General features: G+C 40.8%; 1 protein-coding gene across 1 annotated transcript in view; it reads left to right on the forward strand.

Moving 5' to 3' along the window:
• LOC149138963 (poly(ADP-ribose) glycohydrolase 1-like) overlaps positions 1-25,093 on the forward strand; it is a 437,544-nt gene that overhangs the window by 255,936 nt on the left and 156,515 nt on the right. The window contains exon 9 of the mRNA XM_089446458.1: positions 16,637-16,939. Within this exon, the coding sequence (XP_089302584.1) occupies positions 16,637-16,939 (303 nt within the window). The remainder of the gene's footprint in view (positions 1-16,636; positions 16,940-25,093) is intronic.

Genomic DNA, 25,093 nt, shown 5'->3' on the forward strand with positions numbered 1-25,093 from the left:
TTAATTAATTAACCTTTGAGGGGATAAATTATTTTTCTAACCCTCAAGACACTTTACATCATGATTTTTACATTTTTTTACATCTCAAGGGGGAAAACCCATTTGAAATAGGCTCTCACAGACTACCCATTTCTGCGACACAAATATAATGCAGCTGACTAAGCAATTTGTAATAAAATAACCTAACCAAATAGTTAGGATTATTCCCAAATCACTTTTACAGAGACTCGATCTATAACACTAGGACTCCTCTAAGATCCCAGTGACAAAATCCACTCCGGCTTTGGTGTAAGGCTGAAGGAAAACTCTGTTGACCATTCGAGAATGGATCGGTGAGACAAAAAACCTCCCGGAATGTAGATCGTCACTAGAATAGTAGGTTTACTTAGGTGATTACATACACGACACGGATTTGCTGAGATTATTTACATTATATACATGCAGAATGAGTTTACATTATAACATGATCCTCAGGTTGACAATGATAGCTGGATGGCATGAACACATCGATCAGGCGCTATCCCTTTTGCGAAAAAGAGGGTGTACTGCTATGGGTCATTGACACGTAGTGGTCAACACTCGGTTCCATTATCGGTCCTCAATATCTTGATCTTCTTCCCTGTTTGATTTTCCACCAAGGCTTTGAAGGCACGGAACCATGAGCATATTTCGTCCTACTTCTTCAAGAAATATATCGAAGTTTTGCAAGAGAAGTTATCTACAAAGACAACATGATATAAATATTCTCTTAATGGTGTCACAGGAAACATACTAGATAGATCAGAATGAAGCAATTGCAAAATGTCCATGGTCTTGCTATCACTTGAGGGGAATGGTCTCCTTGTATGTTTCCCCTCAACACATCCTTGACATACACCTTCATGCTCTATTTTGAATTCGGGCATACCTGTAACCATCTTCCTTGCATCGGGTAGAGCCTTATAGTGAAGATGAGCAAACCCCCAGTGCCATTGTTCGGATTGAAGAGATGTGCCGCAAGACATGGCTCCTAGTGGACTTCCTCCAACTTGATATAAACTGTCAACCTTGAATCCAAGAGTAAATGCTTCTTTTAAATTTCTTTTCCACACACGTACCTTTCCGTCAATGAATGCCACCTTAAATCCTTTGTCTTCCATCACCGAGATAGACACTAGATTCTTCTTTAGATCAGGTACATATAGTACTTCTTGAAGATGAACGGTGTTACCTTGATACAATTGAAGGGTAACATTCCCAACTCCCTTCACAGGATAGGTGGCATTGTCTCCAAGGATAATTTCCAAATTTGTATCCTTCTCTATCAGATTTGAAAGAGCTTCCTTGTACCCGGTGAAGTGCCTTGAGGCACTACTATGAATCAACCAATTTCCCAAAGCATTCGAAGGAGAGGCAGTAGAGAGGGCAGATATAAGATAAAATTCCTTTTGCCTAGAATTTACAACATTAGACTCATCATACTTGGAGTTTCTTGTTCTTTTAGAAGCTTGATGATTTCCAAGTTGAGTAGCGGAAGCATTCCTTTTCCCTTTGTTGTTGAGTCTGCCACTCCTTTGATTGTTGTTGTTGCCCCTGGAATGATTGTGATCATTATTATGAGATATGTCCCTTCTATTTGGACACTCCCTTGCATAGTGACCAGACTTGTTGCAAACGAAGCATCTTCCCTTCCTTCCATTTTTGAATCCCGGTCTTCCTTGACTTTGACTTCACCCTTCTTGTACTTTGTCTTAACAGCAACTGGTGCATTTGAAGGAGGTTCCATAATCTTTCCCTACACATAATCCATGACATCTTGCTCTTCTAAAGTCAAATCAAGAGACAGCTTCCATGCATGATAATCAGACTTATCATGAAGCTTATCATCAAACTTGAAGTAGGATGTGGATGCCATTGAGACTTTTTTTTGATCTGTGATTGCTCCTCATAGTGATTGCTCTTCACTCTTGCTTGGGCTTTGTCTTCACCTCACCTCTAATACGATGTTAATTTTAGGATAACAATGGTATGTTCTATGCTTAGAGCAATTTTACTTCAATTTTCTTTATTAGCCCAATATCATATCTGGTACAACAATCACATCAACATGATAGTAAAATGCAAATAGAACATAAACAATAACAGTAGAAGAGAAGCCAACACAAGAGGACACAAGATATGGCACTAGCGAGGGACAAACCCTAATGTTGGGAAACCCTTGATCAATTCTTCTTATAATTCTTCAAAAGTTCAACAGAGAGAGAGAGAGTACAATTTACAATATTCACTTGCCCAAACTGATAAGTCAAAACAATAGAAACAAAAAGCCCTAACTAGAAAGTCAACGTTGGTCAATAGGGCTGGAATTGACCTCCAAAACAACTTGATCAATCTTGGTCAACTTGGCCTCCAACAGCAAGATAATGAAGCCTAAAATAGTCTGAAAATAACCAGTCAAATCTTGTCAACAAAAGTCAATGTAGCAACCTAAATTAGGGTGGTCAACGATGGTCAACAAAGGGGTCAAACTGACTCGGTTTTTGTGCCCAAAACAATGGCCTGCCCAAACAAAAGTCTCCCTCACAAAACTGAAGTCAAATAGGTTCAACGCTAGTCAAAGTCAACCTCTTGAAATTTCGGTTTCCTGAAATTTCGGCCCCCTGAAATTTCGGTTTCTTGAAATTCTAGACTCCTGAAATTTTGGTTTCTTGAAATTTCGGCCTCCGAAAATTTTGGTCAAATCTGGTCAACGCAGCAGATAGAAAAGACAGTCTTCCTGTTGCATGTGTGGAGAGAGAAGCCCAAGAATCCGTACCCAATCAAGATGAGAGAGAGAAAGATGAAGAGATGAGATGCCAAAATGAGGAGGCACCTTGTATTTATATGCAACATTGAAGGATGGTGGAGGCTAATTTGGTGGCTGGCCGACTTTGACAATTTGTCCATAATCAAAATAAATTCATAACTTCATTTGTACATGTCAGAATGGGATGATCTTTAGATCAATCCTACATCTAGTGGAAAGAGGAATCCAAGAAAAATATCAATTGCCTCTTAAGAGCTGTCCAAAGTGATGTTTGGCCGTAGTTGCCAAATTTAACACATTTTGGTGCCGTTACCGGGGAGGAAGCAGGTCTATCTCCCTAGTGAATCATTGAGGAATTGATTCATTGACGCGATTTATAAGTTTTCTTCTGGCGACTCCAGTCATTGTCAAATCCCCTAGTTTACTTGAAGGCGACAACATTCCTCCTTTAACAAGGGCTACTGCAAAAAGGGGAAAGCAAACTCCATCCCCTGTTGGAACCTCCCTTTTCCCTGAATTCGTGAAGGTCAGTGATACATCTCCAAAGGTGGCATCTACTTCAAGGACTGACTCTGAAAGGGATCAACCCAAGATGACCAAGAGTGAAAGACACTTGGTTAGTGTCTTTGCCCCTTTGAAATTAAGTAATAATCCCAAACCATTACCCGAAAAATGTAATTGATGGTTGCTCAAATTCAAAGGGGATGCTACTTGGACCGCCCATGGTTTTATTGAAGAATTTTATTGGCAAATGTCCCCTATAATTTGATGAAGATAGGATCATGATGCTTTTTGCCTTATCACTTGAGGGACAAGCAAGAGATTGGTATCTTAGCCTTCCCCTGGATGCATAAAGGACTCCGACGAATTTGAGGAGCTTGTCATGAAATGGTTGTCATGCAATGCCCAAGGGACCTTCAACATTGAAAAGTTCTACCAAATAACCAAGGGAAGGGAATATGTGCGAGAGTTCATTCAAAAGTTTGATAGGGTAGTCAAAGACATACATGATCGTTTGAAGCCATCTGAAGGCAACATTCTTGACAAATTCTTATCCCTCAACATACCTATGTGTTGAGGGATAAGAAACCATCCACTTTGGCTGAGACTAAGGAAATGGCAATGGAAGTTGAAGAAAACCTGCGAATTTCAAAGGTTGACATCAATGATCACCTTAGAGCCAAATTTGAAACCAACAAAGGGAAGTCCAAATATCAACATGACGAAACTCTCCTTCCTATTCTCAAAAAGATGGAAAGGTTCACCGAAGAATCCAATGCACGTGATAGTGTTATCATGAACAAAGTCACCGCCTTAGAAAGGGACGAAAAACCGAATTACATCCCTAAAGGAAAGCCTTTTCCCAAAAAGCAAAGTGTTAAATTGGCAACTAGGGCCAAACTCCATATGGGTTGGCTTATTTATGGCAGCTGATATTTTTATTGGATCCCTCTCGTCGAGAGGTGTAGGATTGATCCTAAGATCATCCGATTCCGATAAGTATTTATGGAGATATGAATTTATTTTGATTATGTAATTATCATCAAGCTGACCAGCTCTTATGTAGGCTCTAGAAGCCCAAACGTCATGTCTATTCAACCCATGTGTTTTTGGTATAAATAGTTGAGGATTTGATGTCATTTACACACATTCTTGAGTGATCTCCTCCTCTCCACGTCTTGGGTTTTTGGAGAAGGAGTGAGACACCAAGAGTAATATGCTGGCCTTATGGTGATGCCCTAGCCGCAGGTCGATCTATGTAGCTAACAGAGACACCTATACGTTGTCAAATGGAGATATCTCATACGCTGGAAAGGAAGACCTTATACGCAATTATGGAGACCCAGCCGTAGTCATAAAGGATCTCAACGCAGTAATTGAAGCTATCTTACACGTTGTTCTTGAAGACTTCTTGTACGCTGTTCACAAGTCTTCTCATACGCTGTTCTGCTCCTGGAAACATATATACACACACAGTGAATCTGGTAGCGTGGTTACACAAGGCACGCAGTGAATCTGGTTGCATGGTTATACATCGAAACATATATACGCAGTCTATATATGGAACCGCTACAAATACCCTAAGCCGTAGACGCTGGATATTCATACGCATAATATAAATGCTGGATGCTGGGCAAACGCTGGACAGTTTTATATACAGTTTGTAAACGCTGGACAATTTTATAAATGTGTTTGTAAACGCTGGACAACCTTAACATACGCAACAATCATTATAGTGATGTATGTAGTGATAAATACGCTGTCCAGAAGTTGAATATAATACGTTGTCAAGAAGTTGAGTATGGAAGCACCTAATGCGCTGTTCAGAAGTTTAATATGGATGCACATAATACACTGTCCAGAAGTTGAATATGGATGCACCTATTACACTGTCCAGAAGTTTTATGTGGAGGCCCTAATACGCTGACCTGTAGACTTATACATAGGCCCTCATACGTAGCCTAATGCAGTCCATCTTCGCTGGCCTAAGGAGGCCCTAACCACAGATAATATGCACTCCCAGAATAGTCACTATCACAGCTAATCGAAGCCTGTTGACAGCAAGAAGGAAAGTTCGAATCACTATAGGTAATAGCACTGTCATAGAGACAGGACTGTTTGTATATTCTTTTGTGACTGCATGAAGTTGTTCTCTTCTTGTAGGAGAACCAAGTTAGAGGAGTTAAGGGATAGATCTGTTGGGATCTCGTTGGAAGGACAAGAAGCAAGGGTTATGTTGCCTGAAAGCCACAGAAAGACTGTGTGTTAGGCCGCAGGCCATAACACCACAGTGTAGGATTGTGTATGAGTTTGAGGACTTGTACATATGCCCAAATCAATAGCATATCCAAAGTAGTGTTTGTTTGAAGGACTGTTTCCATAGTGCTTGGTACCCTAACCAGTCATCATGATGACAACAGCAAAATATGTACAACATGATGATGGAGGGCAGTGAAGTTGTGTACATCAACTCAGCAATAGAACAATATGATGCAGCTTGGACAGCATGAAGCTTGGCGAGATCATGGGCAGCACAGTGATCATGAGTAGCATGAAGATGCATGATGCAGCATGATGATGCTACATGGTAAGGTGCAGCAAATGAACAAAATGGATAGGTGAAGTCATCACCTAGGAGATTCAGTTGAAGCAGAATGTCTTCAACTGATCTCATCATTATAGGAAATTATCTATGCTCAGATCCAAATAAGTCAAAGTGTTGACTTTTGTTGTAAATGTATTATCTCTCTCTCTCTCTTTCTCAGTTGAACTTTGAAGATAAAAGAAGATTTGATCAAAGGGTTTCCCCACACATTGTGGGGTTTGTCCCTGGCTTGCGCCATATCTTGTGTCCTCTCGTCTTGGCTTGTCTTCTGCGTATTATATTTATGTTCTATCTGCAGTTTATCGTAATGCTAATGTGATTGCCAACTGTGAAAATTTAAATAAATTGCTCTAGCATAGAACATACCAAAAATTAACACAAAGTGAAGAAGATAGGCCAAGCTCTTCTCAAATCCCAAACACATTGGCCCCAACTAATGCTATTGAGCCAAATTCTTCATTTGATGATGAGGAGAGTGAAGGGGATGAAAGTGAGAATAAAAAAGCAGATGAGCAAGGCAATCTTGTTGAATCAGATGTCTTCAACATTTTGCCTCCCATTAGTGAGGTCACCCTTAAGGAAGAAAAGGAAGAATCCATTCTTAATGCCGATAGCCAGGGAAGATTCAAAAGGGTCCAATATTCCCGAAAGGAAAAGGACAAAGACCCCTCACCTCCTAAGGAATCACCTGAGGAAGATCCATCACCTAAGCAAGTCGCTCCTAAAGAGTCCATCCCCAAAGTTCTTCCCAAGAAGGATCCCCCAACAAAGGTCAATCAAAAAAATGATCCGCCTAGGAAAGAATATAGGAAGAAGGAAGAGGGGAAGGATATTAAAATTGACATTGACATAGGGGTTGCCGTAGGAAAGATGACTATACTTGTTCCCCTAAAGGAGATTGCTAAGCTTCCCAAGCAACAACAACAACCTAAGAAGTCGTAGTGAATTCAAGATTAAGAATTACTTGAGGAATTGCAAAACATTCATATTCTTGATTGAAACCCTGGGGACAAACCATTTTTACTTACTTTGACTATCAATGACCTCTTCTTACACAATTGCATGCTAGACTCAGGTGCTTCTGCCAATGTCATGCCTTTGACTATTATGAAGCAATTAGGTCTCAGCATCACTCAACCATATAAAAGGGTGTATGGTTTTAATTCCAAACCTGTGGAAGTTGAAGGCATCATCAAAGACCTTAAGGATTCTTTAGCTAGGAATCCTGATATATCCCTCCTCATGGATGTTATTTTTATTGATACTCCTGATGTGTGGGGGATGTTGTTATCCTGGAATTGGGGAGCTACCGTTGGGAGGCATGTTCAAATGGAACTATCATACGCAACCATCCTGCAATCTGATGTCATCCCTTTTATCCTTTATAGGGAACGTGCCTATTTACTGCATGTGATTAGGTCTGGAGCATACAATGAGACATGCGAGGTTGAGAAACCTTCTCATATCCTCCCCACCCAGGAAGTTTGACTTCTCAAGCGGCCAATTTCTCAAATAGGCAAGAAGTGGAAGCCTAAGAAAGAATATAAGGTTGGTGACTTAGTCTTGGTAAATAAAGATCATGTGCCTGTCAGGATCCATGGAAGGGTTGGGGATGACTCTTACTACATTACTAAACTTAACGACAAACTTTGGCCTGAGCTGGTCAAATTAAGTCATATCACCTCCTTCCTTGAGACTTGATGTTGTATCATATGCATGGTACAGTAGGATGCATTGCATGTTGATTTTTGCATTAGAAATAACATCATATGATTTTCTCATGGTAGATAGATGCATATTTGTATATTCTATTTTTTGTTGATTTTATGGCCTAACATATTAGCATGTGCAATCATGAGACGCTGCAAAAGCATGCTGCCCTGTTTTTTTCATCTATTGTATGTGCAAATGACAGGTCTACGATAACCAAGAGATTGTTGGAGTTCTCGTGACCTCCCCTTTGAGTAGCTTCGTCCACTTCTTCGAGAGATCACGTCCCAGTTGGAGCTAGATGTTACCCACCATTTTGTGCGTAATATCCCTAAGAGATTTTTTTTCTCGAAGATGGTCCTCAACCGACAGCCACCAGCTAGCTCATTGTGCCATCTTCTCCGCCACCTCACCCAGCCATGTGGTCCCTCGCCCATCTGCCATGATCGTATGTTTGACGGTGGGCCTCCCGAATCTAAAGGTATGCCTTGTCATTTGGAAATTGAGTATTGTAGTTTGCTTATCATGGACTCTTCTAGGCATGGATTAATGGGGGGATTCGGCGGAAAGAATGGGCTAGGTCTGTGCTTTTGTCTCCTAGACCCCTTTTAGGAATTAGCCTTGCATTCTAGTCCTGTGGGATCTCTTTTACTGACCAATTGGTTCTAGGGATGGCGTTTCACTGGAAACCTTGATTTTGGTTGTGTGGTCCCGCTCCCTTATTCCCTTATATTACCCCCTTTCCATTCATTATTACCCCGTCCATCATTTCTCCCACCCATGTCCACATTCCTCCATTGGGTCCACATAGGGTTAGCATGCCCTTTCCCCTTGCCCACACCTTGGGTCATGGCCTGGAATGAAGCCCGAAGGTTGATGTAGCTGAAAAGAAAGTTAAAAGCATATATGGTCACATTCAACAAGAAAATGTACCACAAGATGCAAAATATGGCCGAGACAAATACATCTAGCACGTGGGCAAAAGCTAATACATAAGCTCTATCCCATCATCATGGCCATCACCCTAGTTCCTACAGGTTTTATGAGCCTTCTTCATCATATAGGAATCCACAATTGTCCCAACCCCTGGTGGGCGATGAACCACCCCACCTTAAAGGGGGGAATTCACTGCTATATCTTATACATCATGCTCTAACCCCTTAAGCCCCGAGCAGTTAATTAAAGAAAATCATAAAAAAGGCAAAAGGCATAAAAGAAGAGTGGAAAAATAAAGGTCGGGGCACCTCATGTACCACGATTGCTCCCTCCTATACATTATAAACCCAAGTGTGGGCTACCCTCTTATTAGCTACCCTTGTACCCCAGCATGTGAGCCAGGGCTGCTCCTTCTCATCCCCAACTTCATTCACCGTATCTGTCACATGCCACCACCTTTTGAAGGATGTAACTTGAATATTGTCCCCTTTAGAAGTAGAAACCAATGTTGCACGAAGTGGGGACGAAGCGGGGACGCGGAAGCGTCATTTTCCAAAAATCTAGGAAGTGAAGCGTCTGCTATATATATATATTATATTTTTTGCATTTATACTCAAAACAAACATCCCAAATACCAAATTAGTTGTAGAAGACATGAAAACATGCATATTTTTGCATAAATCAAGATAGATATAACATCCATTGTACATTAATGATTAATTATTCGAGCATCAACCATTTAGATGCATCAACCATCTAGAATCTAGATTCTTCTCCTCTTGTCTAGCCTTTGCCTCTACCTCGATTGTCTAGGGATATTAGTCAACATTGCCCAATTTTGATCAAACTACTTAATTCAAGACTTAAAATATGGTAGAAAAAGCTTAACATGCTTGATCGATGATTTTGACTTGATTGAAAGGTAATTTTTTGCTAAGGGTGTGCCGCGTGACAAAGGTGTTCAACAATTAACACCACCAACACTAGGGTACATATAGGGCTTGGTGCTCTTGATTAAATGCTAATTTCATACCTTCATACTTGATATAATATAATGAAATGCCACAATCCCATTGATCCTGAATTCCTGAAAACTGTTAAGTCTGCTGAATTTTGAATAGGATATGAAATTCTATTTTCTCCATATGAAGTCCAATGAGGCTGGAACCACTCTCAAACATCCTGAGTCATTTCATGGTAATGTTAAAAATTTAAGTAAAATGATGAAAATGAAAAATAAAGGAGAATGTCACTTTTACTTTAAGAATTTAACATTACCATGCGGGAGCATCTGCTATATTTATATTTTTTTATCCTTCATTCGTCACCCTAACCCAAGGTGGACCCACCTCCAACAAGCAAACTCACCTAAAATTAAAAAAAAAAATTGAAAAAAAAAACGATTTTCTAAACGCTTTTCCGGAAGCGTACGTGAAGCGTACACTTCCTTCTCCGAAGCGCCACGGTTTCGACGCCCAAAGCGCCGTATGAAGCGCACTTCGGCGCTTCGAAAGCGGTGCTTCCGTACCACGCTTCCAAATTTTCTAGGAAGCGCGCTTCTGGCCAAGCTTCCTAGGCGCTTCGGGGCTTGGAACCGGGGGGGGGGGGGCGCTTCGTGCAACATTGGTAGAAACCACCTAATAGGGTGCTTGGTTAACCCCATTTGCAGTTGAGGAGACATTGGCACATCCAAAAGCTCATTATGGAAGGGCAGGCCATGATGAAGTCCTCACCTATGGTCCAGGATTAGGTAAGCTCATTTGCTTGATTTCTCTAATGACTTCTTGTATTGGAAGGCTAGGGGAGACATTGGATCTTATGTAGGATTGCAGATGGTTTCCATTTGGGGTTTGGTCTTCCTATACGGGGTCCTAATCCTCCAGAGGGCTACATTGGCACATGTAGGGTGAGCGTTGAGAGCCATGGGTCTCCACAACAACATATTTCACTCCATGGATCCCACAACCATTCAGGGATTGCTCGCGGTTCACTTATTGGATGAGGAGGATGCACCTGATCCATCATGCTCGGCTGGCCCTAGATCTTCACCATACACTTGGCAGATGATCTAGGACTTGCACAATGATGTGGCATCACGTACACCATTATCTTAGCCCTTACAGGTGATCTACAGACATCTTTGATTTGTTTGGAGACCCACGAGAACACTTGTGTTCCCCCACATGTGATTTGGAGCACCATGGGTTATTACAAGAGGCCAACCTGTTGTCCACTGCTTTTGAGGGTCCCATTATTTATTGTGGCACCCATGGACCTCATTAGGCCTCTTAGAGGGCCCTACAATGTGCATAGATTATTATTTGACCTCTTGAGAGACTTACTTTTTCATTTGTGAGCTAGTTTGGTGGGCTTGTCACCAAAAGTTGTATTATTAGAACATTATTATATTTTTGGGGCTTATGTAGGCCAAGGAGGCTAATTTGAATTCATAAGTTGTGTATATATACAAGTGAGATGAGTTCATTTCTCATCATCACTTTGGTTTGGATCTCTTATCTCTCTTGAGATTTTCACACTTTTTCTAAGGATGAATTGGAGCTTTATGGATGAGTTTTGATGTATGGATATTGGTCTATCTTCTCTTGGAGCTTCTTTATTGTCAATTGTGAATGGTTGGATATACTCTATTACATGTAAGTATGCACTTTTGATGTTATTCTTGTTTACTTTTGTCATATATGTTGGATTGGGATTTTCGTTGTTCTAGGGCTAATTGTTGCATGCATTTACTGCTTAATACTGTGGAATTTGTCTCTATTATAACATTCCTTCAATGTATGGGTCATGTAATGGGAGCGAATCTCCTGAGGGTTAAATTTGGCCTTGACAAGCCATTCCTTTTTCTCATCAAAGTATAAAAGCTGCAAGGTTGCTTCTTCTTGACCTAGAAGGCAAACGAAGTGATCTTGAGGCCTCCTTGACTAGCAACCAAGAAATCCTATTCTTTCTCAACATAGACTCCATTCTCCCAAAGATTAAGGCACTGATCTACCAACGGTGGTCACTAAAATCCACATTTTCTCACATCCTTCTGGGACTAGCCACATTAGGGTGCCTAGGCATCAATTTCCAGACAAGCTAGCCATAAAAAAAATTGATCTTCTAGGGTCTCATGAGCTGTTTTTTCCTCTTGCTCTCCTCCAATTGTGAAGTCATTCTGACGGTGGATTTGGGAGAAAAGTCAAGCCCTAGCTCCGAGATCAAAACTTGCCATGCCATCCCCAAGGCTAGTAGCTCATAGGGTCAAGACAACATTTCAAGTGAAATTCTTTCTTTGATCCCTTCCTCCACCTTGTCTAGTGTAAGAATATCATTGGTTGCTTCATACTTTCCTAATACTCTAGACCGAGTCCCCTTGGCTTCGTGTGGTCCCACTCGTTTAAAAGAGCATTCTTTAAGTACCATCTGGGATACCAATTCTAACAAGGATTTTAGGGATTTGGGAACTCCTTCACAAGCCTATTCCCATAAACGTAACCCTCAAAATCCTCTCTTCCTTTCCCCAGAATACATAATACGTTGCTTAGTGGGCAAACAAGCTCCATCTTTCAAATTTTTTTGGGAAAGGGTTTGTTTGGGTCACTCGTATTCATTGACTTATCATTCATTAGTGACTCCATACATATTGGTGTATAAATTTCTAAATAGAAATCCTACTGTAGTGATTAATATTATTTCTTCTACTTATTATCTCATAAATAAGTTATTCATAGTGTTCTTATGACAAATATTGAAATATATTCTACTGCAACCTTCACAATTAAAACATTGCAGAAAGTAAATGTAAGGAAAAATACTGGGACAAATAAGTCACAAGGACAGCTATTTTTGGACAATTGTCGCTGGAAATACCCAATGTATGAAAACCGGTGCAGCAGATGAGGGTTTTATTATTCTTCATTAAATTCTCATTTACAAATTAGAACCAACAAAATAGGAATCAGAAATTTTACAAATGTTTGACCCAGGTGAAGCACTTCTTCTTCCACGGAATCCTTCTGCATCCCTCCACGTCAAACTTCTCACACTGGCCCAGCGTCAAGTTGCCCACGCAGGCTCTGCGTCAATCTGCCTCTACGCTGCCTCTTTCTGCGTCACCCTGTTACTGCTTTGCGTCTTGCTTCCTTGCACTCTCTGAATATGCTGATGCCCTCTCTTTCTTTCTCACCTACAACTCTTTCTTTGATTCGATTTTCTCTTGCCGAACTTCGACCAGTGAGAAAATCGATCTTACTCGGCTAACTAAGTATCTGTCTCTAGTGTGTTCTCCAAGTGCCCATCAAACCTCCTCTTATAATTCTCTTGTTGATCAATCAACGACCCATATTAGATTCTAATCAATGGTAGGATCATTTGTCTTGATCTCTGCCTTCTTCTAGAAGTTTCACCCACGATTTAGATTAATATCCATTAATTATTTTAATTTCCTAAGTTTAGACTTAGGTTCCCATTAAAAATAATTAATTATTTTAATAAAATTGTCTTAGGGTGGAATTTCCCAAAACGATTTTTGGGTATTGGAGAATGCATGTGTCTAAGCCTTCCTGCAAATTTTGAGGCCTAGAGCACATCTGATGCTACCCCAAATCAACAATTAGGTATCCTCCCATCGGTGAAAGTCCGTAAATAGAAAGGACCCATAGTTGAGGTGATAGTGGGGTAAGTCTCTATTTGTTTCCCTTGGCCTAACATTAGCCCTTCAAGTATCCCCCTTAGGTCCCTTGATAGTTTGAGTGGTAACAGGCCCCATTTAGATGCTATTGTTATCAAGAATGTGGTTAGGGTCCGAGACATACTTCTTGAGGCATACTTCTGAACTCGAGCATGTCCAACTTGCTTACTTCTTGGAGGTTACAATAAGATAGTTAAGAAAACAATTTTCAGTGAAGTTTACATCTAATTAACTCCAACAACTTAGTCAACAATGACAGAAGAATGGAGGTCGTTGTAGTTTCTTTCCAAAAATAGTCAATTGGTTCTAATTTCATCCATGTGGTTAGTTTGACTTCGATACTCACCCCTCAATGATCTCATGAAGAATGTAATGATCCACGTACAATTACAAACAGAATGTGAATATTAGTGTGCATACGAGGCATTCATATGATAGCTACATATGCATGAACCACATGTAATGTACTAGTATACATACTGGCTAATATTGGAAAATGTCTAAGTTTAGGTTAGGGAATCGATCGTCGAAGTAAATTCCTAACTCACTAGAATATAATAAATATATTGAGTGGGGTCCTTGATATATGTATCACCCTTATATACCTATTTATATATGATTAATCCTATATATATATAATGAATTTTAAATTAGATTTATTTGATTTATAATGTAATTTAATTAAAGTAAATAAAATAATTTATTTAAATGTTAAAATATAGTGATTTGTTTAAATCTATAAATAAAGCAATTTAATTAAATTAAATCTTAAATAAGATAATATATTATTAACTCCTTAACTAAATAAATAAATTATTTCAACACTTCATTTTCAATTATGAATATAACCGCCTCTAACTAAAAGGAAAAGAACTATCGAGAACATAGGAGAGTGACAACGGGAGACGGTGGAAGGGAGGAGATTGACAACAAAGAGGTTGGGATATGGTGGGTTTGAGCATATAAGGGGGTCGAGTAGACCATAACAGGGGGAGAAAGGACCACAACAAAATTCTTGAGCTTAGTAGAGAGCAAGGAAAGAAGATACGAGCTTGGTGGTAGGAGGGCTCTGGACTCAACTAAAGACTGAGAAGCTTGAGCATCTGTTCTTGGAGCTTTGGGCACGGGTGGCAAAAGACCTCAATTTCAAAGTCTTCTGGATTTGGTAACCAGATATGTTGTGTTAGAAAATCAGAAAGGCAAAAAGATTTTCTTATTCTTGATAATTACTTGTGATGTTCTTGATTTGTTATTACGTTTCTTTATATCTTCTTTCTCTTAGTTCATCAACCAATTACCAAAGCAATAACACATAAAACAATGGACACCACATGTAGGCTCACAGCCAGGGCAAAACCCCTCTCTAGGGGAAAACCTAGTTAGTGATTCTTCTTTCAATAGTTTTTCGGAGATATTCCAAGACTCTTGAGATTGACACAAACTTTCCTACAGACCAAGTCAGCCTTCTTCCTTACTTGTAGATGATCCTTCTTGATCTAGCAGCAACAACGACAACGACAACGCTTTCTTCGACCTAACAACTTCGACCTTGCCTTAGAGACTTCGATCTTCACTGAAAGACTTTGATCTTTACTTAGAACCTTCGATCTTGGCCCAATACAGCTTCTTGAGGTGACAACACACAACAACTGGCTGTTGATTTTTGGGTAGCATCAGATGTGCTCTAGCTCCAAAATTTTTTGGAGGGTCTAAGACACATGAGATATACAAGACTGAGAAATCGTTTGGTGAAATTCCACCCAGATTGTATTTTATTAACATAATTAATATTTTTAATGGGGTCCCTAAGTCTAAACTTAGGAAAATTAAATTATTAATGGGTATTAATGAAAATATTGGTGAGAAGCTTCTAAGAGACGAGGATCAAGTCTAATTTAGCCGTTGATTAGAGATTAGATCACGACCGTTGATTTCTAAACAGGGAAAGTATAAAAGGAGGCTTGGGGTTAGTTGGAAAACACACAGTGAGAGCAACACTTGAGCTAATTCAAAATTCTGGGGCATGGTTTGCTGAGGATTTTGGAGTAAGCTTCTAGTGCAGTGAGGGGAAGTTTGGCAATGGGACTTCCGTCCAAGGTCGAGAATACATAGCAGAGAGTTAGAGTAGCACCAGGGAGAGACAACGCAGCTCCAAAAACTTGAAAGGGTGATGTAGAGACTGGAGGGCTGCGCAGTCACTTAGAGGCAGCACTAGGGTTTCTATGAGGCAGATCGGGTAGCAGTTCCACTGTTAAAATTGGCAACTAGGGCCAAACTCTATGTGGGTCATCTTATTTATGGCAGCTAATATTTTTCTTGGACTCCTCTCATCGAGAGGTGTAGGATTGATCTAAAGATCATCTGATTCCAATAAATTTTCATAAAGATATGAATTTTTTTGTGTTATGGGACAATTCGTCAACGTCGGCCAGCAACCAAATAACCCCCACGTGTGCTCAACGTTTTAGCATAAATAGAGATGGCCGTCAAGTCATTTGAACAGATCTCTCTTGTGATCTCTGTCCACTTGTTTGGGTTTTGGTGGTAGAAGAGATCTAGAGGAGATACTGTAGCCGTAGACGCAGTCAAAAGGAGAAGGCTCTACGCTGCCCTAATGGAGATCAAATCACAGCTATGGTAGATACGCTGACCTAAAGGAGCCCTTACCTTTAATGCAGTCATGGAAGAAGTTTTAATGCAGCTATGGAAGAAGTTTTAATGCAGCTATGGAGGAGGCACTTACCTGGGTCATTCTATTTCATAGATTGCCCCTACTGGTTATTTTCCCACCCCCCTAAAAAAGGATGTGCTACCTCTACAGTCAAAGCTTTTGATTTTTACAGGCATTAATATTATTGTCAATGTGTAAATTCTTACTGATTCGTTAGGACATCATGATACATGCAGCACAAGCTGTCTACACCATGAACAATAATGGATTGTGGGCATGAACAAAATCTCTTGCTTTACCCTAGCTGTTCGAGTTACAAAATTGCATTGTGCTGTTGATGCCTTGCTAAGGTGCTTTCCTGTTTTATCTGTTATTTTAAAAGCTACTTTAGTAATACTTGAGATCTTGTAATGCTGTTATACATGTGTTGTGGATTTTCTGAATTACTACTTTATTTTCTGAACAATTAATATATGAGCTAGGCTCATTCCAAGTAAGATTTGCAACACAGAGGCACCTAAATATGTAGCAAAAGATTTTCCCTGGCAGGGTATAGAAATAAGATTTTATGGCTAGCTTTCCTTTCCAAGAACTTTTTTAAGACTTTGCTTTATTTGTCTTGGTAGTGAAAATATATACTTCGGGCTTCTGGAAAGAGGTAGGAGTATTCTTTATGCTGGTTTGAGGTTTTAATGAGTGGGGAAGATGTGTAATTCTAATTTTATTTATTTGTAGCAAAACGTTGGGGGCAACAATCTTGGAGCTGAAGAGGATGAAGAATGCTCAGGCAGTGACAAGAATGCTATCAGCAACAGGTTCAGTCAACAAATAGAAATTGCAGAACCTTCTGTGCTTAGAGATGAACTTTCAAATGAAATTGCTCAAACACGTTTGGGTGGAGAAAATGATGGTGCACAGGATATATGTTTGCATCCTCCTCTAAATAACATTGGCATAGCCACTGGCAATTGGGGATGTGGAGCTTTTGGTGGTGATGTTGAACTAAAGAGCATGCTTCAGTGGCTTGCAGCTTCTCAAGTTAGTGTTGCTATCATAAACCATATGTTTAAACTGTATATTCATACCTTTTGTTCATTGTGATAATAAAATAAGAATCTATGTGAGACATAATGTAAATTTTAAAAAATGAAAAACAATTTAACAAACTATATGTAATGCAGAATATGAAATACAAGCAAGCATACAAATAGTGTCAATGATTATCATACTCCAGTAACTATTCCTGCGAAATCCATCAATATAATATTCTAGTTCCAGTAATTCTGGTGTTTTATGGAACTATATATAGGCACTTTTTTATGAGTTTGAAAATGTAAATACCAGAACACGCCATAAAAATGCATGATGAAATTGCACAACATTTACTGATGTTCTAAGGTATTGAAGATTTGCATTGGGAACCTTTAACTGTTCTGCTGCCTGCGAGACCTTTAACTTACCCATTTAGCTGTGCAACTTACATATAGAGGGTGGTAAAAATCATCCAATTCTTGCACATCCTCTGAGAATGCTGCATAAGTAACACCCAACCCGAACTTGCATATGAGTCCTTGATTGAGAACTTCCTGTTATATAAAAAAAGAACAACACTTAATATAGCAGAGAAATATCAAGTGCTAGTTATATATCACGTGCAGACAGGGATTAATGTAGAGGTTCCGGAGAGTTATTCATGTTTGAGTCACTAGTGAATGGTGAGGTTTAGTCCTCGGTTTCATGTGGGCATAGTTGGTCTATGTATTATATTTGTCATTTACGCTTTACACTTTTTTTGTTGTTGGTTGTTTCTCCTATCCCATTATTAATAATTCATACGTGACTCAATCAAACTTGATCACTCATCTGAACAAATGCATTTTATTTTACCCAAAGGAGACTTGGTCAATGATGATCATTGTTGACCAATTTTGTATTTCTATAACTAGTTAAAACAATATAAAGTGTAGATATGCGTATATTGCAATAATCTCCTTTGTTACTTGAACACTTGCCATTAGGTTTCCCTTCCTGTGTGTGAGTGATTACTTGTTGCTGGTTCGTGCCCATATCAATAGGTATTATAACCTTAAGGTTGGGTCACTTTCATAACTTCACAATTCTGGCTTCCTTTAGGATTTTCTTCTTGCTCGAAAATCTGAGTTGAAGTTGTCTATGTAGTGTTGCCGCTGCTTCTTAGTGTTTCTTTTCAGTTTGTACTTTGTATTTCCCATAGTATTCATGTAAGTGGATTTTCAAGCTTCTTATCTACCAGGGTGTTAAAATTTTCTTTAACTCAAGATAACTGGTGTCCTATGTTTCTTTATCAAATAACCCTGATCTTGAATCACTTCAATAACAGAATTAAAATTCTGAACTTGTAGCAGTCACATATATAGCTGAAAATATAAACAACAAAAACTAACTTTTCAAGTACACGTGAAATTCTGTTTTTCAATTCAGCTTATTGTAAATGATCAAAAACTTACAAGGACACCTCAAAACTGAGGTTTTCAGCCTTCTAGACACTTGGATTTGCTAGATCTGCTTGCTATTCACTTAGATCTGCACTCAGATTTGCTAGATCTGCTTGCTGTTCACTTAGATCTGCACTCAGATTTGCAAGATCTGCTTGCTGTTCACTTAGATCTGCACTTAGATTTGCTAGATCTGCTTGCTGTTCACTTAGATCTGATAGATCTAACTGCTGGATATGAATGTGGGTGCTTTAAATTCTTTAGATCTGAATATCAACATGCATAAGTAATTGAAATAAACTGTTAAAATACAAATACATCAATACACAAGATTTACCCTGGGGAAACCCAATAAGGGAGAAAACCCAAGCAAAGACCTTTTTACTGTATTGGTCTTGAACAAATTTGCAGGTACAAAATCCTTCTTGAGGGTGCCACGGTACAGTTCGCTGGGAGGGAGGACGACTGGAGACAAATGAAGCCTTAACTGACTTGAAACTTCTTGCGTGCATGTGAAAATGACTTAGATCAACTCGCTTTGAGCCAAAGATGTCAGATCTGAAGCAACCCATACTAGATCTGAGCTTGTATGAAGTAGATCTGAAGATTAATTGGGCTCACTGCAGAAAAATAGACCAGATCTAGGCGAAATGACTGTTGAACTTTGAATGCTTATATCTAACAACTGTTGAAGTTTCTAATTTTACTTAGTTTAGAAACCCTTCATGCACTTTTTCTGATTTATTCCTACCTACTTGTTATTTTTCTTTAACAAGTTATTTACAAAGTAAATACTGAAAATAAACAGCAGTGCATGCTCAACATATTACAGATCAACAACTAAAAGAAACAAGAACAAACACACCACATGACACCATTATTTTTGGACCAATGTCCCAGGAAAAACCCAATGCGGGAAAACTGGTGCAGCTATCTGAGGGTTTTTTTATTAAGCAATATCAGAGTACAATCTGGGTGCCAAAACTGGCCTACCCAACAGAGAATTTCTTTAGTAGCTATACCTCACAGTTTGAGTGAAATCTCCTGGCTAATACCCCATAAAATCCTTTCGGCAACTCCTCAGCACAAAACTGCTTTGAAACCCCAGCGTCTGCCCAATCTGGATTGCATTATCCCTCACTGTCTCAGGCTGGCCCTGCGTCAGCCTTTCTTGGCCTGTGTCAGCCCTAGGAGGCCTTGCGTTAGCTTTTTGGGCCTTTGCGTCAGACACGCTGGCCTCTCTGGTGTTCCTTGCAGCACTTGGCTGCCTCTGCGTGGCCTTGCGTGAGCGCTTGCTGGCTCTGCGTCCCTCTCCTTGGCTGCTGTATTGCTCTCCTGACACAATCTCTACCTTCTCTGTTTCTCTATACTCAATGCCCCTCAGCTGCTCTCCCGATCACTGGTTCTATCTCTCTTAGCAAACCCCGCTCTAGAGAATAGAATGACTGACCACTCTGGTGTCCTCTCCACATGACCCTCAAGCCTCCTCCTATACTTTTCCTGTTGACATCTCAACGACTGAGATTAAGTCCCTAATCAATGGGTAAGATTAGATTTGGCTTGAACTATGTCTTTTAGACCATTCTAACATAGATTCGTATTAATACACATTAATATTTTATTTTCCCTAAGTTTAGACTTAGGGACGACATTAAAAATATTAATTATTTTAATATCTCCTAATTTGTTTAGAATCTGCCCAAACCCTTTCTGGGTATTGGAGATCTCATGTGCCCCAACCTCTCCACCAAATTTCGTGGCTAGAGCACATCCGATGCTACCCCAAATCAACACTCCCTCTTAGTGAGGACTGTGCTCTAGAAATACTCCTTATTGAGTATTACTCTGATCATCCGACATCAATACTTGTGCTGATGCTAGACCTTCCTACCCAACATCCTCTGCACTGCTGCCTCCTGTACTGCTGCCCATGGTTCTACCACTGCCACTGCTGCATCTATACGACAACTCCCTCTGCATCCGTGTTGCCACTGGTCCTTTCTCCCAGCACTGCATCTGCACTGCACCTCCTCTCATCAAGCTGCATTGTGTTGCCCACTGCTGCACTGCAACTCAGTTACTGAGAAGTAAGTAACTGATCTCCCAACTGACCTACCTGTTGGGCTAGAGACACCCACTGATGCAGAAGCTCCCTTTATCATTGGCAAGTGCTCCCTATCTTTGACCTCTGCGTTGATGCAACAACTCCCTACATCTCGCACCGTTGCACACCTCTCTGTGGCTTCCTGCACTGGTGCAACACTCCTGTGCCTCTCGCAATGCTACAACCTGCTAGCTCTGCACTATCTTGAGACTCCTACACTGTAGCTCTCTTTGCCGCTCCATCCGCATCCGTCTCTACCCTCCCAGCCAGTCCTGCTACTCCTTGTCGGGGCTCCCGTAGCAAGGTCTAATCCAAGAGGCTGGGTACCTCAAGGATCCTGCCCCTCATTGCCTATAGTCCATCTGACTATAGCTTGATGTCTTCCCACTTTCGCTCAAGTGGCGTGTGTGCACTCATGGCATAGTCATCGTTTGTCAAAACTTCCTTCTCTACCCGTGCTGGCGCTGCCTTAGTCTCGGAAGAGTCTCCCTTACTCTTTTTCCTTGGGCACTGGGTCGCATAATGACCCATATCCCCACAGTGGAAGCACTTGATCTTGGAGAGATATTTCTTCTTCTGCTTCTCCTGCTTTCCCTCAGATGCTAGGGCCACATCCTCCTCCTCCTGCTTGACCTTGATCCCTTTGCTACTGCTACCTGTCTTTGACTGCCATCTGATCTCTTCCTGGCGAAGAGCTGCCCACATCTCGTTCCAAGGTGGGAGAGTCCCTTTGCCTAGGATACTTTGGACAAACACTTCCCAATCTTCTGAGACAACATTCAGGGCTGTCCTCACCAGAAGTTCCTGATCCGGTGTTGCTCCTATAGCAGTCAACTGGTCTCGGATCTCATTCAGTCCTTCGAGGAAGGTGTCAATCGATTGACCCTTCTTCATCTGATACGACCTCATCTGGTTCTCAAGCAGCATTCTTCTCTGCACAAAAGTATGCTGGTACAGGTTCTTGAGAGCCTCCCATATCTCCACTGCCGTTTTCTTCTCGACTATATGTGGTACCACATGATCCTTGACCTCGTCAAGGATAATGCACTTGGCCCTCGCCATCGCCTCTTCGTACTTGTCATTATCATTGGGGTCAACTGGGATAACTATAACCTTCAAGGTGAAGTTCTTGACACGATTCCTGTCAAGCACTAATAAGATTCTGGCCTTCCAGACTGCGAAGTTCGATGCTTTGTCCAGTCTATCCCGGTCTCTTATCCCGTGTAGTGCCATGATGCTCCTCTACTTCCCTCTTGGAAGTTCTTTGTTTGACTCCTTTGAGTCTCTACTTCCCGTCTGGAAGTTCTCTTCCAGACTCCCTCTAAGTCTTGATTTCCCTCCTGGAAATCCGTTTGCTGCTTGTTGAGATGCCCCCTACTCTGATTGACTTGTGCAGCTGCACTTCTGTTCCGGGTTCCTCGGCTAGAAACCCTCGGTAACAACTCCTCTAGCCCTGCTCTGTCAGGTACTATTCTGACTACAATACCTCACTAGCTTCACTTTGCAATATTCCTGCAACCTTTTAGACCCCAAAAACTGCCTCTCTGTGAACTGCGTTAGCTCCTATCTGCCTCACACTGGCTCTTTGTCACCCCGGATGGGTTTGCGTCAGCCCTGGGATGCCCTGCCACAACCCTCTGGCCCTTTGCGTCAGCAATGTTGGCCTCTTTGAGGCTCTGCGCAGTTCCTGACTTCTTCTGCGTGGGTCTGCGTCACACTTCCTTGGCTTCTGCGTTGCTAGAAACAACTTCTGTCACCTCGGGACAGTTGTTTTCTGCTGTTATTGCTCCGCTCGGTTGATGTCTTTTAGTCTTCCTGTGATCTGCAATCACGCTCTGATACCATGTTGAAGTTTCTAAGTTTACTTAGTTTAGAAACCCTTCATGCACTTTTTCTGATTTATTCATACCTACTTGTTATTTTTCTTTAACAAGTTATTTACAAAGTAAATAATGAAAATAAACACTAGTGCATGCTCAACATATTATAGATCAACAACTAAAAGAAACAAGAACAAACACACCACATGACACCATTATTTCTAGACCAATGTCCTCGGAAAAACCCAATGCGGGAAAGCCGATGCAGCTATCTGAGGGTTTTCTTATTGAGCAATATCAGAGTACAATCTGTGCTCCAAAAATGGCCTACCCAACAGAGAATTTCCTTAGCAGCTATACCTCACAGTTTGAAACCCTAGAAAATCCTTCTGGCAGCTCCTCAGCAGAAAACTGCTCTGCAACCCCAACGTTTGCCCAATCTGGACTGCGTTAGCCCTTCTCTGTCTCATGCTGGCTCTGTATCAGCCTTTCTTGACCTGCGTCAGCCCCAGGAGGCCCTGCGTCAGACACGTTGGCCTCTTTGGTGCTCTGCGCAGCACTTGGCTGCCTCTGCGTGGCCCTGCATGAGCCCTTGCTAGCTCTGCGTCCCTCTCCTTGGCTGTTGTGCTGCTCTCTCGACATAATCTTTGCCTTCTCTGTTTCTCTGTACTCAATGCCCCTTAGCTGCTCTCCCGATCACTGATTCTATCTCTCTTAGCAAACCCCGCTCTAGAGAATAGAATGACTGATCACTCTGGTGTCCTCTCCAAGTGACCCTCAAGCGTCCTCTTATACTTTTCTTGTTGGCATCTCAACGGCCGAGATTAAGTCCCTAATCAACAGCTAAGATTAGATCTGGCTTGATCCATGTCTTTTGGACCATTCTAACATAGATTCATATTAATACACAATAATATTTTTTTTTCCCTAAGTTTAGACTCTGCCCAAACCCTTTCCGAGTATTGGAGATCTCATGTGCCCCAACCTCTCCACCAAATTTTGTGGCTAGAGCACATCTAATGCTACCCCAAATCAGCAACAACTGAGAACTTGAAATCTTGGGCACTCAAGAGGGATAGGTGCGCCTTGGAGAGTAGATAAAAAAATTGCAGAAAAAGAACTTGTGTAGTGAATTACTTTCTCTTCGTCCTTTTATCATTTCTTTTGGCTAGAGTGGAGTGCCCAGAATTAATCTTGGATTGACATGGGATAAGTATCATGATGCTTCTAGAAGACTCCATGGGAGAGGGATAATCAACTTAAGTTGTTCTTCTAGACACAAGTGCACCCCTCTCTCTTCTAATTTTACTTTTACATCTTTAATATAATAATGCCTTTATAAACTTAGGCAAACATAAGTTTTTAGCCTTTACATCATAGCATTACATTATAACATCTCAACTAGTCACTAGGACTAGAAGTTTACATGACAAACACTTTTATATGAATCAAGGCTTTTACATAGACATTTTATCACTCTCTCAACCAACATGGTCCATTCACCTGCAATTACATTTAAGTACTTATGTTCAAGATAACAATAAAAAGAAGGCCCTTTCCATGTGATCATTTAGTACTACAACTTGGATACTTGTTGGAGTAAGCCTAGGAAGGGCCAGGTTCTAGGTCGTCACATCACAACAAGCCAAGGAGTCCATCACACATGCCAATACTAGCTCATAGGACTACTTCATTCGTCTTGACTCTTTCTAGACTCAGTCTTGACTGTTGCTCAAAGAGCTCACAAGACATTGCCTTGGATTTTGCACATTGCTCACTAGGCATCCACTAGTAGGTCCTTCATCTTGGCTCTTGTCAAAGCTCACAAGGCTTCTACCTTCGCCTTTACTTTTGTAGTGACTCACAGGATTTATTGATTCTCCAACTCTTCCTTGGCTAGTTGCAAGGTGGTCAATTAAGGCCTTTCATTGGAGAATGACTTCTGATGCTGCTATTTTCAACACTCCCTGTCAACGAGGGAGGCATTCTCCACAACTCCAAGCTTGCCTCTTAGGTGCACAAATTGTTTTACTGGCAAGGGCTTGGTCAGGATATCTGCAACCTGCTCTTGTGTTTCTATGTACTGTAGCTTGACTGTTTTCCTTTGGACCATATCTCTTACATAATGAAACTTCAAGTCTATGTGCTTCGTTCTTTCATGGAACACTGGATTCTCAACCAGTTTTATGCAGCTTTGATTGTCACAAAAGAGGATAGTAGTCTCTAGCTGAGTTTTGTACAACCCAAAAATCAACTTCCTGAGCCACACTACTTCCCTGCATGCATCACTTGCTGCAATATATTCAACCTTTGTTGTACTATGGGCAATGGACCCTTGTTTTCTATTGGACCAGGAAATCATGGCTGATCCAAGACTGAAACAATAACCTGTTGTGCTCTTCCTGTCTACTGGACTTCCAGCCCAGTCTGAGTTTGCATAACCATGCAAAGAAATACCAGTGTTGGAAGAGTAACTTAGACCATAGGTAATGGTCCCTTTCAGATACCTCAGAATATGTTTTGCAACAACCCAATATCTCTGTCTAGGCTTGGCCATAAACCGACTTAGCGCACTCATTGAATAACATATATCATGCTGAGTATGAGCTAGATACAACAAGGAGCGGATTAGCTGCTTGTACATAGTGGGGTCCAATAAATCTGATCTTGTGTCTGAGTCATGTAGTTTCTTGAGGTTGGTGATCATTGGTGTGGCCATTGACTTATATTTAAGCATTCCAAACCTCTTTAGGATGTCCACAGTATGTTTTCCCTGAGCTAAAAAGATACCATC

Source organism: Pinus tabuliformis, chromosome X (assembly GCF_031772625.1).
Source record: "Pinus tabuliformis cultivar Carrire ecotype Pingquan chromosome X, CPIR1, whole genome shotgun sequence".
Lineage (NCBI taxonomy): Eukaryota > Viridiplantae > Streptophyta > Pinopsida > Pinales > Pinaceae > Pinus > Pinus tabuliformis.